This window comes from Ahaetulla prasina, chromosome 14 (genome assembly GCF_028640845.1).
Source record: "Ahaetulla prasina isolate Xishuangbanna chromosome 14, ASM2864084v1, whole genome shotgun sequence".
Lineage (NCBI taxonomy): Eukaryota > Metazoa > Chordata > Lepidosauria > Squamata > Colubridae > Ahaetulla > Ahaetulla prasina.
The window spans coordinates 2379716-2398309 of NC_080552.1; the positions used below are offsets into that span (position 1 = coordinate 2379716).

The 18594-nt window shown below is 55.3% G+C and overlaps 1 protein-coding gene across 1 annotated transcript in view; it reads right to left on the bottom strand.

Moving 5' to 3' along the window:
- LOC131185011 (heparan sulfate glucosamine 3-O-sulfotransferase 4-like) overlaps positions 1-6093 on the bottom strand; it is a 92889-nt gene extending 86796 nt beyond the window's left edge. Inside the window, exon 1 of the mRNA XM_058157031.1 lies at positions 5193-6093. Within this exon, the coding sequence (XP_058013014.1) occupies positions 5193-5764 (572 nt within the window). The 5' untranslated portion in view covers positions 5765-6093. The remainder of the gene's footprint in view (positions 1-5192) is intronic.
- Between the last annotated feature and the right edge of the window lie 12501 nt (positions 6094-18594).

Genomic DNA, 18594 nt, shown 5'->3' on the forward strand with positions numbered 1-18594 from the left:
TCCCAGCTCTTCATACCAGGCTTTGGCTGCTTATTCATACCTCAAGCCTTCTCAATTCATAGAAACCTTCCCAAGCAAAAATCATTTGAAAGAAATTATCACTACATACAAGCAGTGGAAAATGTCCCACATGAACCCCACCAGCCTCGACACCATGAAATCTCTGCTGAAGTGCACAGGATAACCACCATGAGAAAAGGGGGCCCCCACAGGGGAGAGGGGGCCTGGGCTCCATCTTTACTCCATGCACAGAACCACAGAACATCGATCAAGGCAGGAAGTGTCCTGGGACGTCCTTGCGACAGCCTCAGCCAAAATCTCCACAGGGGTGTCCACTGAACACACTCAAGCCAAGGCAGGCTTTCTGGGGGAGGGCACCCAAACAGCACCTCTGTAGACACCCCCCAGGAAGAGCAATCCGCCCCCTCGCCCCCCCCCCCCGAGGATCTGTCCTGCTGGCAAACAGCTCTTACAACCAACCCAAAACCACTCTTTGTGACATTAAAGCCTTGGCTTCTTCATCTTCTAAGCAGCTCTGGACAACCTTGCAAGAGTTCTCGTCTTCAGGCTAAAGAAACCCAGGGAAACCACACCCTCCTTCCAGGCCCCAGATCATCTATGTGACTCCCAGGACACTCTTCACTGAACCTTTGACCGCTCCCCAACCAGAGCTGCCCACAATATCCTCCATGCAGCCTGACCAAGGTAAAATAGAGAGCACCTCTGGCTACTCGGGGTGTTTTTCTTCTCTCTGCTGGGATCAGTTCCCACCCAAATGCAAGATGGTGCCTTTGTCCCTGTTGGAATCCCCCCTGCCTGCTTTGGCCCCTTGTTCCAGCCTGTCAAGATCCATCTTCAGATGTTTTCTTTTCTATCTCCACAGTTCAACCCTGGGCTATATATTTTTCTTCTCCTGGAACTCTCCCATCTTTGTGTTGTCTGCAAATATTTTGTAATGCCTCCTCCAGGCCATTTGTAAATATGGAGAAGAGCCCAGGGCCTAAAAAGACCCTCACAGAGCCACACAACAGCGCTAATTGTTCAGACAGCTCTGGGTCCAGCTAATCATTGGCTAATCCAGTAATATTTTGCCAGTTTCTCTATCAAAAAGTGACAGAAAACTTCTTTAGTTACCACGTCCACAATTCTCCTGTGGTCAACTGAAGTCTCAGTAGCAAATGTAATTTGTCACGATTTGTTCTTGATAAATCCATGCTGACATCTGCTAAGCAATAGCATTCTTTTCCAAATGCTGATGGCTTAATAATTTGTCCCCAGATTTTGTCCAGTACCAACACCAAGCAAACAGGACTTATCTAGGAAACTCCCCGGCCCCCTTTTCTGAAGCCAGCTCCATCCCCCTCTCGGGAGAAGAGCCGAGCCACGCAGGAGCAGTCTGCCTTTCTCTTTCCTGCAGACCAGCTCAAACGCTCTTTATGATGTTCTTCCCTCTTGTGAGACTTGTTCTTTGTACTTTGAACGCCTTTCTGACACATTCAAAGTACTGCAAATTTCAACTGTTGCTGCTGCTGCTGTCCTCACCTGGAGAATCACAGAATCACCTTGGTGAATTAGGAAGTGAGAGGTTGCCAGCGGGCGTCCCCAGGATCTTTTGTTAAGGCCATCCCTGTGACAGCATGACACTTGCAGGAAAGGGGCAGAGCTCGCAGTACAAGACTGCTTTTGTCAGTCTGAGCCCCTGGTCTGCCCCAGAGGTAGTGGCTGCCACTGAATCCTGATGCTTCTTCTCCAAAACCCAATCGGCCAGTCGGGAGACACCCAGATATAAGTCAACTCACTTAACTGCAGAGGAGCTGAACATGCTAACCTGCGTCCAGCACCAGAGGCAATTAATCTGGCCTCCCCCTCCCCTCCACCCTGTGCTGCTTTATTGCCAATGTCAGGAGTTCCAAGAAGCACGGCAACAACTGCCACCACCATCGCCTTGGCAGAGCCCAGAGCTCAGGACTTCCAGAAACCAGGCTGGGCATGGCAGGGCTTGATTTTAAGGACAGGAGTGACCAGAGCTCTTCAAGCCCACTGAATCGCCAGAACCCCCAGAAAGCAGCGGTCCACTTCAAGTCGATTCTACCAAGCTGACTCTGGACCAGAGGAGCCAGCCCCACGGCCGGGGAGGCTGCAAGGAGGCCGCAGCCTGCTTTCCTGTGGGCCAGAAATACCCCCCCATCTTTTGGCTGCACCTATCTGGGGTCTAGTCCTGGTGAAAGCTATGACAGATGCGGGGACCAGAATTTAACTTGGCGCAGAGCAAATGGGTGGATGAAGGGAGGGGTCCTTCCACCAATCCATTTTTCTGGATGATCTGAGAGCGAGGGGAAGCTCTTCTGGTCGCTCTCCCCACCGTCTGGTCCCCAGTTTTCCATGGGGGCTGTGCTTATGTGACACACTCGGCCAAGCCACTCATAAACCCAGCATTGCATTTGCACAGCACTCCAAGGTAAGAGTAATTAGATGGCTGTGTTCAATGGGTTTGTGGTTCAGGAGACTGAGTGTTGTGTTGAGGGGGCAGCAGCCAGGCGAGGTTCTCTATCAACTCCCCTCTTGCTCTTTTCCCAGCATGAGTCAGTGGGTCGGTCACTCCCTCCCAGCAGCCCCACCTGCCCCCTCCCCAAACAGGTTGCTCCCCAGCTCCAGTCTTTCCTTTTCAGCACTGAAAGGCTTCTGAGTCAGGAAGCTCCCCAACATTTTCCCTGCCGGCTTTTCACCCACCCTTTTACAGCAATCTTGCCTCCCCCCCACTGATCTCGAGGGGCAGCACGAAGCCCATGGAAATCATGGACAGCCACGCTGGGCTCCAAAGCCAAGTTGGACCCCCTCTTGGCTGAGAGCAGTGCTTGAATAGCAAAGCTGCAGGAATCTTCCAGGGATTTTGGCCTGCCCCAACCCCACCGCGGGTTATGTGCCCACATCTTCTGAAGCGCGCAATGTTAAGAGGCCACGGAGGTGAAGCCAGAATGAACAGTGTCACCTCTTGCTGTGTGAGCCATTAACTGGGCATGCACACCTACGCACAGACACAGCACTCAGAGCAAACATCAGAGTGGAACCAATCTGAAAGCCCCCCACCCCCAAAATGAAACCACAGAGCTGAGAATTCAGCTGTAGCCGAAGGGCCAGCAAAAATGAGCCAAGAAAGAGCTGCTTTTGCCCCTCGGCCACCTGTCTTGCTGGCACTAACCAAAGCAGGGGACAGGGAGCTGCAAGGAACAGGCCCAGCTCTTGACCAATGAAGCGGCTGCCTCTGGACGGGACAGCTCGGTTCTTCACTGGCACTGGATGGCCATCTATGGCAGAGGCTGCAGCCGTTGGACCCGATCATTTCCAGGCCTCCCACATTTGTTGGATTGGCTGGACAGAGTCCCTGGCAATCCCTTTCCTAGAATCCTGGATAATCTCAGTTCTGTTGGAGCCATTACACAATGCAAAAAGCCCTGGACTTTCCTGACCCACGTCATAGAAGCCAGGAGAGAAGGGAGGGTGAGCTGCATACGGGAAGCGACTTCTGGGTGCTAAAATGCTCCTCCAGAAAGCCACAGCCCTTTGTTACAGCCCCAAATCACAGGGCTGGGCTAAGACTGCAAAGACTAAGCACACCGGGCAGCAAGACCACAACCAGAGGAGAATCCCCATCCTGGGGCAATGTTGAAGAATGAGGGGCTTGCCAGGGGGCACAGGACCTGCCCACAGTAGGCTTCCAGTCCCAAGCGCACCAAAAACACTGAGTCCCACTTCAGGGAAGCCAAAGCAGACAGGCTAAGCCACCTGAGCACCACAAACCACAGCAGAAGCAGAAAGAGCTGCCACAGGGTGGCCAGCAGCCTCTCCCTGCACACACACCGGCTGCAGCTTCCCCACAGGGCAAAGAGTGTGCAAAGAGAATTGGCCCCTCCAGCCTCTGCACACAATAGGCAAGGCAGCTCCTGGCTTGAAGCCCTTGTCCCAGGGGCCATGCTGAATGTGGCTAGATGCAAACTGCATGTCAGAAACTCCCACCCCAAAGCGTAAACGAAGAAGAGCCACAGGGACCCTATCAGACTCCAGGCAGCAAACACAGACACACAAACACATAGAAACACAGCAAAATAGCTGGAGCAAATATGCAAGGATGCAGGTAAGCTGGAGCAAGTGTGTAAGGATGCAGGTTCCTGCCTCTTGTCACCCACCTGGCCCTGGGGGAGCCCCTGTCTTTAGGGGGTCTCTAACCTTCCCTGGGGCCCCTCAGGAGGGCTGAAAGGTAGGCACAGAAAGCGAGCAGGCAGCTGAGCAAGGAATGCCACCCACCCAGCAAAGCTCAGCACCAATGGCGGCCCCACGTAGCCCCTCTGGGGTCTCCTGGGTTCCCCCTCTTTCCTCAGCTTTCAGGGCCCCAGGAGAGCCTTCAACTTCGGGAGGGCCAGGAGACCCTTGTGAAAGGGGGCTCCGCTGCACAGCTCAGGAGCCACCGAATGACCCGGGCAGCCTTTTCCAGCAGCTGCAGGCCCCAGAGACGCCACCTTCGACCCAGACCGCCTGCCCTGGAATCCCCCGGGAAGAGGCAAGCGTTATCTTCCGGGCTGAAGCCGGCCGACGGAGCGTCGCGAAGCCAAGCGGCGGCCCCTCTGCAAGGAGGGAGATTTCCAAGCGGAGGGCAAAGGCATCAAGTGGCCGGTGGGGGGAGGAAGGGGGGAGAGGGGGAGCCAGTCCCAAAGCGGCCAGTGTTGCTCCACAGCCTCGAGTTCTGCCTGCTGCCCCTTCGCTCCCCCCCCCACCTCCAGCAGCTCCCTCGGGGGCCCCTGAAGATACGAAGAGGCTCCTCGACCCCAACCCCGCCCCGCCGCCCGCTTCTCGTCCGCACCGGGTGGACTCAGCGCTCCCCGAGCCACCAGCCACCGCTCGCGGCCGGCCGGCCCGGCGGACAAAAGCAGCCAAGCCGGGGAGCCTCGCCTCCCCCGCGCGCCCGACGGGCCGGCAGCCGGCTCAGAGCCGAGCGGGGCCGTTTGGCTTTCCCAGCCGAGAGGCTGTCCAGGCGGGCGGGCTACTCGCACACCTGCGGACCGACGGGGGCGCCAAGCGGCTCTTGCTGCGCGCGGAGGCACCGGCGGCGCTTGGACGGCCCGGCTGGAGGGACCGCGGAGCTCCGTGCCTGCCGCCCAGCCCGCCTTCCCCCACCCTCCCTCCCGCCGCCGCCTCACCTGTACCAGTCGAGCCCGTGGCCGTAGTTGCGGTCGAAGAAGTGGGGCTCGGTGCCTACGGCGCGGACGTCGGGGTGCGCCCGGAGCGCCTCCAGCAGGGCGCGGGTGCCCCCCTTCTTCACCCCGATGATCAGCGCCTGCGGCAGCCGCTTCTCGCCACAGGCCGGCGTGGCCGTGGCGTCCGCCAGCTGGTCGGCGGGGGCGGAGGTGCTGGCGTTGGCGCCGCCGGGGCTTTCGGCCGCTCGCCCGGGGACGGTGGCGGCGGGAGGGCTGACGGCGGTTGCCTGCGTGGCGGCGGTGGCCGAGCTGCTGCGAGCCGCCGCCGGCCCCGCTTCTCCTGCTGCTGCTGCTGCTGTGGAGCCCGGCGGCGGCGGCGGCGAGGAGGTCGGGGGCTGCGCGGGGCTGGCGGGCCGGCGGGGGGCGGCGGGGCGGGGGGAGCCCTGGGCGGCCAGCGGGGAGCGGAGGGTGCCGGGGCCGCCCATAAGGCTGTAGCAGGCGTAGGTGAGGCAGAGCGAGAGGCTGCACATGCAGAGCAGCTTGCGGGCGGGGGGGCCCTTAGGCGGGGGGGCCATGCCGCCTGCCCGCGCCCAGCCCCGGCCGCATCGTGTCAGCCCGGCCGCCGCCGCCGCCCCCCCGGCTGCAGGGGCCGCTGCCGCCCGCCCGCCACGCCGCCGCCGCCGCCGCCGCTGCCCGAGGGAAGCCCCGCATGGCACAGCCGCCCGCCCGCCGCCTCCCGCACGCTGCCCGGGCGCCCCTGGCCAGCCAGCTACGCCGCCGGCCGGCCCAGGCTCCGCGCCGCGCCAGCTGCCCGAGCAGGGAAAGTTTGGGCCGGGGTCGAGGCGGGGCGGGGTCAGGCAGGACGCAACGGGCGGCGGCGGCACTTGTGCTGTTGATGCCGGCCGGCCGGCTGGCCGCCTCCTGAAAGGCTGGCGAGGGGAAGCCCCGCCCCCCTCCCCCCCCCCGCCTCCAGCTCCGCCAACCCTGCGCAGGCAAGCCGGAGGGGGCGGGGCTGCTGGCATAGCGGGAAGCGGAGGCGGGCGACGGGTTTCGGGGCTCGTGCAAAGTGCGGCGGCGGCAGCTGCAAAAGCTCGGCGACACTTGTGCCCCATTGCGCAAAGGGCAAAGGCCGGCCCGGCTTCCCGCGGGGCTCTTGGCCCCCCCTCCCCTCCGTCGCTCTCCCTGCCAGCCCTGGGCTGCCTCCTTCCTTCCCCAAGAGCCGCGAAGGCCGGCCGCTCTCCTGGGCCTGCAGATGCAAGTCACTGCTGCTCTCGGGTGGGCAAGCCAGGTGCCGCCCTTAGCTCAGCAGGGAGGCTTCCTTTCTGAGCTGCTGCCGGTCACTGGAAGCCTCCGGACTGTGGAGTCGGGCGGCCCCAGACCTCGTGGGCCGAAGCGGGCAGGTCTGCCTCCTGCTGCTGGGTGGGGCAAAGAGCTTGCCCAGGCAGGCGAGGAGGATTGGCAGTGCCTCAGGGCCCCCCCTGGCTGGCGCTTCCTTCCTCTTCCCATACTGCGTGAGTGGGGGGCTCGGGAGTCCCCCCAAGGACGCTGTGCCAGACTCTGCAGTTCTTGCCCCTTCGGTTATCTGCTCTGTCCTGCAAAAGAGGTCAGGACGAAAAACAGCCTGGGACTCCCCCGAAAGTCACAGCTGGGTAGGTTGGAGCTGCTGGCTTCCAGGCAGCTTATCCCTCCTGACCCTCCACCCTTTTACTCAAAGCGCCTCTTTCATCAGCAGTCCCAAAAGGACCTGGGAATCCAGCCAGGACGGTTTTCAAGAAAGTTCCTTTTCTAGAAATGGAAGAGAGGGCGAATGCTCCTTCCTTCCCAAAGATCAGTGTGTTTTGTTTGTTTTTAAAGTATCGGACTCTGTAATTTACCCAGACCAGAATGCAAGTATTCCTGATGGGCCTGCAACTTCACAGGTGCCTGGCCCCCTCCTTCCCCCCCCCAGCCCATTGGGCCACGGAAACGGGCTTGCGGGGGGGGGGGGGAAGGCAGGCTGTGCCAGGCAGTCCGGCCCAATGGTTTGTGCCGTGCCCCAATTACTCCTGAGAAAAAAAGCAGGAATGAAGTTGGTCTCATCAAGGGGGCAGAATATTTCAGGGCCTTCAGCTCTCCTGCTCTGGGATGCCTTCACTTGGCATCCATTACGGAGCCTTAAGCAGCTGTCTGGTTGCAGCTATCTCTTCTCTGTTTCCAGAGAGAAGACAAACACTGCTGGGAGTCATCCATGTATTGGTAATGTCCAGAGGCCTCAATATCCTTATTCAACAGTTTCTTGAAGAGCCCCAGTTGTCTGAAGGGCAGAAAACTTGTGGGGTGCCAGATTTAGAAATAGTCTCATACAAACAGCTCCCCCCCCCCAAGAGGAGAAAATGGCCAATCAATCCCACCAAGGTTGCCCTGGAGAGCTGCTCCAAAAAGGCCCTGATTTTGGGGGGGGGGAGGAGCCAAAATCAAACACCCTGCAGGGCCTGGAAAGTCCCACAGTGTTGGGACCAGTTGAGGACAAGGCTGGCTTTAGGCCTGAGCCCGAATTAAAAGAGCTGTTCAGAATCCATCTCGTCCAAGTCAGCCTGGTAAGTCTACCAGCCAGAAAGTCCTTCCGGACAAAGCAGGCCAGGAGGGAGCAGCCCATGTGGCCGTGAGCGAGTTGACTCTGTGGCCCTGGAACCCCGGTGGCATCCGCCATAGCCTGTTTCCAAACGGTCTGCGGCTTTTAGGAGACCTGGGGGAGAAAGCAGAGGGCTAGTTATTCCCCCCTGGAGAAACGAAAGGAGGCTGTTATCTACCACCCCGGTTCTCCTTAAGTTGGGAGCTGGCATCCACACCTTTCCCTGAGGGGTAGAAAAAGGGGGGTGGCAAGTACTGAAAGGTAGCGGATAAAAGCAAGAAGGACTAGGGAGGGCAGAAGGTGTGGGGAGAGAAACGCCAGGGGAAAAGTCTGCCCCAGAAAAGGCAAGAGACTGGGGAACAGGTAGCTGCCCTCGAGGGGCAGTAGAAAGGAGGGCCAGATATAGAAAACGGTTCATTTTTGCTTTTGAATTGATCATTTTTAGCCAGGACTTTGATTGGGTAGATCTGAAATACATTAAGGTTAACAGGAGTGTCAGGATAGTTGGTTGCGCTTCTGAAGAGCCTGTACAATGAACAAGAACAGCCCATTGTACAGGCTGAAGTGGAGGAAAAAGAAGGTTCAGAATAGAAAAGAATGAGCAGCCCTTATAAAAATAAAAATGACATGTGAAAAATCTGGTTGAATACTGACAACCAAAAGTAGAATGAAAGACAAGGGAATTGAGAAGGTTGAGGCAACGAGTGGTCCTCAGAAAAGCTGCAGGGGACCCAGGAGGACAGGTTGAGCTGGCCAGGCAGCCACCAGAGTTGGGTGCACTCAGCTTCCTGCCCAAATTCGGTAAAAGAAGACCATCTACATCCCATTTCAGACGATGAGTAGCCTGTGGCCTTTTTTATCATGCCAGGGGTGGTCTTGGGAAGGGTATGCTGCTAGCAGTTGGCGCAACCGTCTGCTTCATGCAGCTTCCCCATATTCCAGTATTATACATGAATGCCTCTTCATCTGACAGACAGGGAGCCCAGTGGGCACTGCGAAAACTGCCAGTGAGCCCAGTGCTGCCTTCCAAGCGGGCAGCATTTGGGACCCTCTCCCTCCGTGCTGGCAGATTCATCCTTTGGCCAGTCAAAAGGTTCAGAGACTCATGAAGGAAGGGCACCAAGGTCTGGTGCAGGGCTTGTGAAGCAACCCCCCCCCCCGCACATTGCTATGTCACCAGGAGCCCCCAGAGGTCAGCCCCAGTATGGCAAGGCCCAATGGCGGCCCTCTCTCTATCCCTGAAGCCCCCGCTTGTTGCCCCATGGGATAAGGGGTCTGAACCCAAGCCCAGGGGACACTCCTGCCAGCGTTGTGCTGTGCGGCTGCCCCAGGGGGAGAGAAGAGCCCTAGCCTCGGGGGGGGGACATTCTTGGTGGGGAGCCCCCAAGCTCATCTCGCCACTTCATCCCCAAGAGGCCATGGAGGGGGGCAGACAAGACAAGCCGGGAGCCGATTAATTTTTTGACTGCGGTGGCAGCTGCCTGCTCTTTTGGCCATTGCAGTAAATAAATGAAGCCTTTCGCAGCTCAGCAACAGGCAGGAGTCTGGCTTCATCTTGTTTCTGCTGCTGATTTATGACATGGCCAGTAATTTAAACATCTCCGGGGATGTTGCTTGGTACAGCATGGAAGGGAGAGGCTTTCACTCTCCTGGCAACATCGCCCCCACCTGACGCCCCGCGACTCTGCGCCCCGCATGGGAATCCAGCCGCTCTCGGGGAAGACCGGAAAGGAAAAGAACTGAGCTTCGGTGAAGACGCCCCCCACCCCGCTTCCCCACAGCTCTTGCAGGCTCTGGGGGGCTTTGGGGGAAGCCTGTTTTGCAGGGCTGGTCCAGAACCCTGTGCCAGCCACGTGCCAAGGCAGTTGGCCCAAAGAGCCCTTCCAGTGCCAGCCCGTCAGCCAGCCGGTCTGGGGGAAGCTGAGCCACCCCTGCCTCCCTCAGCACCTGCAGAGCAAAGTCCTGGTCAGCCTGTCCTGGGGGAGCCCTCTGCCGTTTTTTCCCTTGAGTGCACCTGGCAGCAAGGGCCTCTCTCCTGGCACCTGGTCCCCCCAACTTCCTCCATGCTTCAGTTCCAATCCCAGAGGGCTGGGCAGGACTTCAAGCTGGCAGAGCCCGCCTCCAGCTGAGTTCCAAAGCCTTCTTTGCAGGAGGGGGGGCTGCTCTGGCAAAGCTGCTGTCTTGTCAGGTCTCATGTGCAGGGGATCAGCACTGCTCAATGGGGAGCCCCCCAAACCACCATGGGACTGCTGCACCCCGTTGAGCCCTTGGGGCTTGGATGGGGGGCATTCTCCAACTCTGGGGTTGCTTTTCTGCATCCTATCCAGTCAGTAGCCCTTCCTCTCTTTTCCCTTTTTCCCTGGGCTGTGGGGTTCCAGCATGATGGTGCCAGAGGTAGCCGGGACAGAAGCAGACTGGGGAGCAGGATCTGGCTGCAGGAAAGCTGAAGAGGGAAGGGGGGTGTAAATGGGGCAGCTGGTCCTTGAAGCACCGTCTCTGGTTCAGTTCTGGGCTCTTTTCTGCGTCCCCATCAGCCCAACCAGCTTTCTTCCGCAAGTGGAATGGATGGCTTCCTCCTCCTGGGGAGCAGGTAACACCCCATGGGATTGACATGGGCTTCCTTCCCTGCTCTGGCTGGTCTGGCTTCAGCCCCTTCCCCACCTGCAGGCCTTGCAGATGTGCAGAGCTGCCTGGTCCAGTGGGCACCGCTCTCTGATTAGAGGCCTGGAGTGCTGCAGATGGTTCTGCTGTGGCAAAGCTTCCATCTGCCCTCAGCACAGCTGGCTGGCATTCACGCTCTGACGTCCCAGCCTTTCCAGACTGAGCTCAGCCAGGTGAGGAGGAGCCCCATTTTTCATAGGTCTAGAGACTGCTTGGCTCATCAGTCCTAGAATGGTAGGATTAGAAGGGACCTTGAAGGTCTTCTAGTCCAGCCCCTGCCCAGGGCCAGAATGCTCATGCCGCAGAGTAACGGGCTGTGCAACCTTGGCCTGAAAACCTTTGGGGAGGAGCTCCCCTGACCCTGGGAGGCAGACGATTGTTCCACTCTCTGCCACTCTGGAGCTCTCACCGCCTGGAAATTCTCCCTTTTTGATATCCCTCTAAAGCTTCCCCCCACTGGCTCTGCCCTTCTCCCAGCCCTGAGCCGAATATGCCCAGAGCCTCTTCCCTGGGACAGCCCTTAGAAGAAGAATAACAGAGTTGGAAGGGACCTTGTAGGTCATCTAGTCCAACCCCCTGCTCAAGCAGGAGAACCTATAGCATCTCTGATAGATGGGTGTCCTTCAAGGGCTGGAAGGCTATCGTGTGTGTCTCTTCCCACCCACCCAGCTTCTCTTCTTTAGACAAAAGAAACCCAAACCAGGAGTTCCGGCCCAGCTCCAGACTTGCTTCACCCAGCGATCCAGAGCTGGAAATAACCACCTTGGTGCACATGGAGACCTGGGCCAGGTAGCTGTGGCATTTCTGCTTGAAGGGACTTTCTGCCACTTCTAGAAACGGCCCCGAGGAGGGAGGGACCCCATGCAGCCAAACCCTGCTTACTTTGCCTCATTGGCTGGGCTGCCTCCAGCCTCCTTTGCTGCTCTTGGAGCTGACCAGGCAGCAGGTGAGACTCCTCCGATTTGCCTCCTGAAGTTGTGGGTAATCCAACACTGGAGATACTTAAGAAGAGACTGGACAGCCATTTGTTTCAAAAGGTATAGAGTCTCCTGCTTGAGCAGAGGGTTGGACTAGAAGACCTCCAAGGTCCCTTGCAACTCTGTTATTCTGATCGGGGGGGCCCACAAAGTTCTCCCCCCGAAGTCCTTCCAGTTGACCAGAAGGAACCAGTCCCTGTCTAGCCCTTCTTCCCTTCCTGACTATCCTTCAGGCCTTTGCCTTCGGCTGTTGCTGATGCTTCCTCCCCACTTGATTAGCAGCTGAATTCTCCTCCCTGCCTCAGCCAGCAGCTCCGTCTTCACGGGGCCTCCGGACAAGGGCAGCATCCAGGAGTGAAATGGGAGTTTTGCCAGGGAGTTTTCCATGAGAGGAAAGGTCGACATCAGTCTGCCACAAGTGGGCCCGAGGGGGGCTCTGAACATATGAGGGGAGGGGGCTGGCCCTCTGAGGAACCCCAAAGACATTGGAGCAGTGGTGAAATGTAAAATTTGTTACTACCAGTTCTGTGGGCGTGGCTTGGTTGGTGGGGGGTAATGTGACTGGGTGGGCATGGCCAACTTTTTTTTTTAACTTTTAAAAGCATTTTTTCTACAATCTCTTTGGCCGAAGAAAAAATGCTTTTAAAAGTAAAAAAAAAAACCTCTGACAATCGCACGGCTCAGCTGGGCATGAGGGGGCGGCAGGGATTTTTGCTACCGGTTCTCCGAACCACCTGCCACCATTACTACCGGATCTGGTGATCCAGTCCAAACTGGGAGCATTTCACCCCTGCATTGGAGGCATGTAGCCTGGGCGAGAGATGATGGTGGCAGCAGCTTTTAGGTATGTTAAGAATTGGGGTGTCTTGCCTCCCCACAAGGTGGGACCAGTGGACTAAGGTGGCAGGGAAAGGCATGCAGGTCAGTTGTCTGGAGCCGGTGCTCGTAAGAGCTGCCAGCCAGTGAAACAGGCTGCCTTGGGAAGGGGGGAGCTGTCAGAGATTCGGATTTGCGTCAGCGTTCCAGAAAACCCTCCTTGCAGAAAAAACTCTGAAGCAAACATCTTTCAAAGTTCTTTTACTAGCATAGGTAATCTGGCACAGTTGGTGGAAATCCGAATCTGGGGATCCGGGTTCCTCCCTCAGTAATACAAACCCCCAAATCCCCACCCTCATGACCCCTCTGCCGATCAGATGCTCCAATCTTCAACCGTCCCATCTCAAGACATCACTCCGGCCAATCCTTCTCCAGATGCGAGCCCAGCCTGACCTTGACCGGCAGGAAGAATGCTGTTATGTCTAATAATCCCTTGTACCACCACCCTCCTCCCCTCCTTTCCCACACAGGAGAAAGTGGCAGCGTGTGGAAGCCTTCAGCCTAGTATGGCTTCCAAAGCTGACAGGAGCCTGCAAAAGCCCTGATCAAGGGTGTCAGGTGAGATCTCTGGGGCTACTTCCAGGATTGTCTTGTGACTTGAAGGGAAGGCAGGTGTCCTTCTGGCTTGTCTCCAGAGGCTCAGCAGCTTTTGTCCCTCAGGGCTCAGCAGGGAAGGTGAAGGGCACACAGACAGGCCTGTCTTGGCAGACAGAGTGTCAACCTTCCAGAAAACTCCTCCTGCAGAAAAGACTCCGAAGCCAACATCTTTCAAAGTTCTTTTACTAGCATAGGTAAACCGGCACAGGTGGATGAACATCGAAACTGGGGATTCCGGTTCCTCCCTCAGTAATACAAACTCCAAAATCCCCACCTTCATGACCCCTCTGCCGGTCACACGCTCCAATCCTCAACCGTCCCATGTCGAAGCATCACTCCGGCCATTCCTTCTCCAGATGGGAACCCAGCCTGACCTTGACCGGCAGGAAGAATGTTGTTATGTCTAATAATCCCTCATACTTCCACCCCCTTCTCCTACTTTCGCACCCTGGAGAAAGTGGCAGCGTGTGGAAGCCTTCAACCTAGTATGGCTTCCAAAGCTGACAGGCGTCCCTCCCTCCGCAGAAGAAAACACATCCTAGAAAACAAAGCAGACAAAAAGCAGAAGGTGGGGTTAACACCCAGCATGTACCTTTCTAAGCCCCTCCCCCCCAGGAGGACCTTTAGGTTTCTCAGGGAAGGAGGAGGAGGAGGAGCAGATCTTCTCCAGGTGCAAAGGAGGAAGGGCAGGAGACATCCCAGAGGGACACCTTGGAGGCCAGGTAGCATGAATGAATGATGTGGCCCAAGATTGAGAAAGATGTCCAGCAAAGGGAAACAGAAAGCCCCCCAAAAGGTTTGTTTATATAGCCACCCATCTTTCCACCAACTCTGTAATGACTGTGATGGGAAAGTCCTAGGATGCTTTGGGAAGCAGCATGGAAGCAACGGCCCTGCTTTCTCAAGCAGCTGTGCCAGACTAATGGTCCCTCTGCCTCTTTATCTCAGATAAAGTTGGTCGTTCAGGGCTCCTCTAGAATATGAATCCTCATCTTCCTCTTCAGCAAGATCCGCCTCCCAATCTCCTCAAATTGCTGCCATGTAATCTATATATAGATAGATAGATTTTAAAAAAGTCTGAGCCATCGAATCCTGCAGTTAAGTAGGGACCCTGAAGATCATCTGGTCCAACCCCTGGCCCTGTGCAAGGAGCCATGGTGGCACAATGGTGAGATTGCAGCAGTGGTGAAATCTAAATTTCTTTCCTACCGGTTCTGTGGCCATGGCTTGGTGGGCGTGGCTTGGTTGGGGTGTGTGTCATGTGACTGGGTGGGCGTGGCTACGTAACCATGTGACTGGAGGATCAAAAGACAGAAACTCACTAACAATGTCCTGCTGGAGCAGGGTTGGACTAAATGACCTTCAGGTCCCTTCCAGCCCTGGATGAAGCTGCATCTGGTGAAGCTGCATCCCTCTGAAGCTGCATCTAGTGCCAGGTTTGTACTCCTTCCTTCCTCTCCTTTTTCCTCCCTCCCTCCCTCTTTCTCTCTCTCTCTCTCTCTCTCACGAACTCCCCACCACCCATTTTTTGCCTAGCAGGCTTCAGCTTTTTTACCTTTTAAAAAATGCTTTTAAAAGTAAAAAAAAAGCCTCTGACAATCAGGCACCTCAGCTGGGATCGTCAGAGCCTTGTTTTAACCTTTTAAAAGCATTCGGCTGAAGAGGTTGTTAAAAAATGCTTTTAAAAGTAAAAAAAAGGCTCTGACGATCGCATGACTCAGCTGGGTATGCAGGGAGGGGCAGGGATTTTTGCTACCGGTTCTCCGAACCACCCGCCGCCATTGCTACCGGATCGGCCGATCTGGTCCGAACTGGGAGCATTTCACCCCTGCATTGCAGTATTGCAGGCCAACTCCACGAACTACCAGGAGTTCGATCCAGACCGGCTTAAGGTTGACTCAGCTTTCCATCTTTCCAAGGTAGGTAAAATGAGGACCCAGATTGTTGGGGACAAGATGGTCTCTGTAAAAGAGAGTGCTGTAAAGCTCCGTGGAGCAGCATATACCATATTTTTCACTCCATAAGACACACTTTTTCTCCTCCCTAAAGCGGGTGGAAATGTCGTGTCTTATGGAGCTAATATGGGCCACAGGCAGCAGCGGGGAACGGCAGCAGTGATCCCCCCCACCTAGAACAGCTGATTGGCGGTATTCCGGAAGGCTGATCCAATCACCGATCAGCTGCTCGGAGGCAAAGGCTCCAGCTTTCCCCAGCGGAGGCAGCAGCCATGGAGGAGGCCGGCTGTTTGCTACGAGGATGCTTGCCAGACAAATACCGGATGGACAAGGGGAGGCAGAGGCAGATTTTTTTTTCTTGTTTTCCTCTTCTAAACCTGGGTGCATCTTATGGTCAGGAGCATCTTACAGAGCGAAAAATATGGTAAGTCTTGAGTGCTATTGCTATTGCCATCCTCAAAATGATGGCTGGCCAATCTTTTCTCAAAATCCATGAGCCCAGCAAGCAAGCAAATTCTTCCTTTGGGTCTCTCTCTGTTGAGCGTCCCATGACATCCAACCTCGTAGATAGGAACTCTCAGCTTCATGAATCCCCACCACTTCATTTCAAAACGTAATCTGCTTTTCCACGTTAAAAAGCCCATTTTTCCAACAATGGCCTGCTTCCTGGGGCTTCCTTGGTTCTGCATAGCAAGGAAGAAGGTCAGATGGCCAGTTGGGCTGGTCCAGTGGAGGCAGTTGAGGGACATACAAGGAGCCAGGAATAAACCTGCTGAGTGAGTAAAGGGAGGGGCTGCTGGATTGATGGCAGACTCCCCGCCCCTCTGCTCTGCTCTGCACCCATCCATCTTTGTTATTATATTGATGTATTTATTCTCGTTGGGTTCCTTTGCCATCGTTTATTTTACTCTATTATTTTTTCTTCCTTTTTATTATTGTAAGCTGCCTAGACTAGCTCCATAGCAAAGTAAGTGGGAAATAAATTTAACAAGTAAATAAGGAAAGAGCCTGAGGGAAGGTCCAGGAGGGCCACTGTTGCTGCTGCTGCTGTTTTAATCTCCTTCTTATTTCAGTCTAGTCTAGTCCTCACCCTGAGGGGCATCTGCTGGCCCCTGGGAAACCCAGAAAGCTAAGGGGCTGACTGATGAGGGGAGGCTCCAAGCAAAGGGGGCAATTGGGGAGAATGCAAGAGATTGTCCCACAGGGATTGTTTCTCTGCCTGAAAGGCATCCAAATTGCACCTGCTGCAAATGGCCCGGCTTGAAGGGAGACTCTCCGGCTGCCCCACATCAGGGGAGAGAAGAGCTTCCCAGGCAGCTCCCTGACGTTCTCCAGCAGGAGAAGAGAAAGAAGGCAAGGCCTCAGTGGTGGCATTCACATTTTTTTACTACCTGTTCTGTGGGTGTGGCATGGCTTGGTGGGCGTGGCAGGGGAAGGATACTGTAAAATCTCCATTTCAGCTGGGACTCGAGAGAATAGATGGGGGTGGGGCCAGTCAGAGGTGGTTTTTAACAATTCTCGAAACTACTCAAAATTTCCGCTACCAGTTCTCCAGAAACGGTCAGAACCTGTTGAAACCCACCTCCGCAAGGCGTCCTTCACAGAGGCAGGGATGGGGAGGAAGAAGCCATCCCCAAAAGCCAAAGTGACTCAGTGCCACTGGAAGGGGCGTGCATAAGAGCACCAGCGTGCCTACCGTTCCTGTCCTAATGTTCCCTTTGATTGTATCCAATTTCTTATAGTTATTACATACTTATGCTTATATATATATGCTTATATATTGTATAGTTATTTCATGCTTATGTTCATATATACTGTTGTGACAAATAAAATAAATAAATAAAAAATAAACCTAGGGCCCATCCCAGGCTGCTCTTCTACTGCCAGCCAAGGAGCAGCAGGAGGTAACCCTCAGGGCCCTGGAACAAAGAAACCCAAGAGAGAAGATGCCAGTCCTCTCTTGAAGCAGCCCCTGGACACCCTCACCTGCTTCCTCACCTGCAGTCCAGCAGACGGACGGACTCTGGCTGGTGGACTCCTCCAGCGCTACACCTGCAAACAGCTTCTGAGCTGATTTGGCTTTCCTGCCAACATCGAGGCTTCCAGCCAGCAACTTGCCCAAGATTCACCGTTATAGACTCCAACTCCAGGCAAGAAGTCGGTCTTGGCCCTACACGAGCTCTGCCTAATTTATGACTCTTAGCCACAGCTTATCTCTTTCTCTGCTACTGTGAAAGATTTACTACAAGCCAATTAAAGCCCGAGCGTGTGTAAATTGCCTCTCCCTCCGTCTGCTTTCAGTCTAAGCTTTGCATAGGACAGGACAGGAGGTGGTGCTATGTTTCCGCACCCGGCCGGGCACCAGCCAATGAAGTGAGAGAACTGGCAGTGCCAATTCGGGGGATCCAGCCAGGAAAGAGATGGAGAGGCAGCCAATCTCAGCAGGATACAAAGTAATCTGGGGAAACTGTAGCAGCTGGCTCAGAAAAGTTAAGGCCAGAATGAGCTGAACCTTTTAAGAGCTACCAAAAGCCAAATGTGTGTGTGTGTGGAAGTTACTTTAGAAAGAAAAAGAAAGCCAGAGGGGGCGATGCCCGTTGGAAGGGGGAAAGGGTGGGCGCCAGAGAGAAGGCAGAATTTTTCACTCCCCTCTTCTCTCCTTTTGCCTCTGGGGAAGCCTCGAACTGCAGCTGTGGATAAAGGAGGAAAAGTAGGAGAGAACTGTGCTGCTCCCTGGACGCTACTGCTGGGTGCAGACCAGTAGTGGGTTCCACTTGCCTTCGCTACCGGTTTGGAACCGTGACCATGTTTGCGCACTTGCTTTGCTCCCACGCGGCATTTCTGCACATGTGCAGAACCTTCTGCCTGTGCGCAGAGCGTCCGTGATGACGTCTGGGCGGGTGGGCAGAGCCTCCTGCTGCCGCCACTGCCAGTTTACCCAAACTGGGGCGAACCGGTAGAAACCCACCACTGGTGCAGACTGAGCAGAGCTCCTGGGATGGGGGATGGGGGTTGGGTTGAGTTGCCTTTTGTCTGAGGCTCCCTGCCGGTTGTCCACTCCTGGCTGGCCCTGCATTGGACTCCCGAGCCCACTGCACACCAGCAAGCGCTTCCCTACAACCTGACCCCAAAATTTAATAAGTGCCTGTTGAGTTTCAGGCCACACACGGTCCATAATTGTATCTAACCTTATGAAACATTCAGTTTTTAAATTAATAATTATTAAAGTTTTGAAATGTTCAGAGAAAGAAGAATGAAGGGAAAATGAAAGAGAGCCAGCCATATAAATGCTTTTTGTGTAATGCTTTTTTTTCTTTTTCCTGCTTTTTTATTTCGTTACTATATTCATTTGTTTTTAAATTAGCCATTTTAAATGCCTGCAAAATATCAGTGATCAGTTATCATTTATAATCTCTAAAGAAATATACCTAGAACTATTCTGGTGCAGTGATTTAGACTTCAAACTGGGACAGGGGCACAAAGCCAGCTGGGCGACCTTAGGTCGGGCACGCCCTCAACTCTGAGGAGAAAGAGATGGCAAACCAGTGCCAAAAAATGCCCCGGGCACCACCAGGAGTCAAAACAATTTGAAGGCAAGACCATTAACTGTCTACATGATGGCCTGTCGTACTTTCTAATTTCTATACCTTGAGAAATATGTAAACATATGACCATGTCAGAATAGTATGCATTTGCAATTTACCGTTATGTTCACATAGTGGCCCACA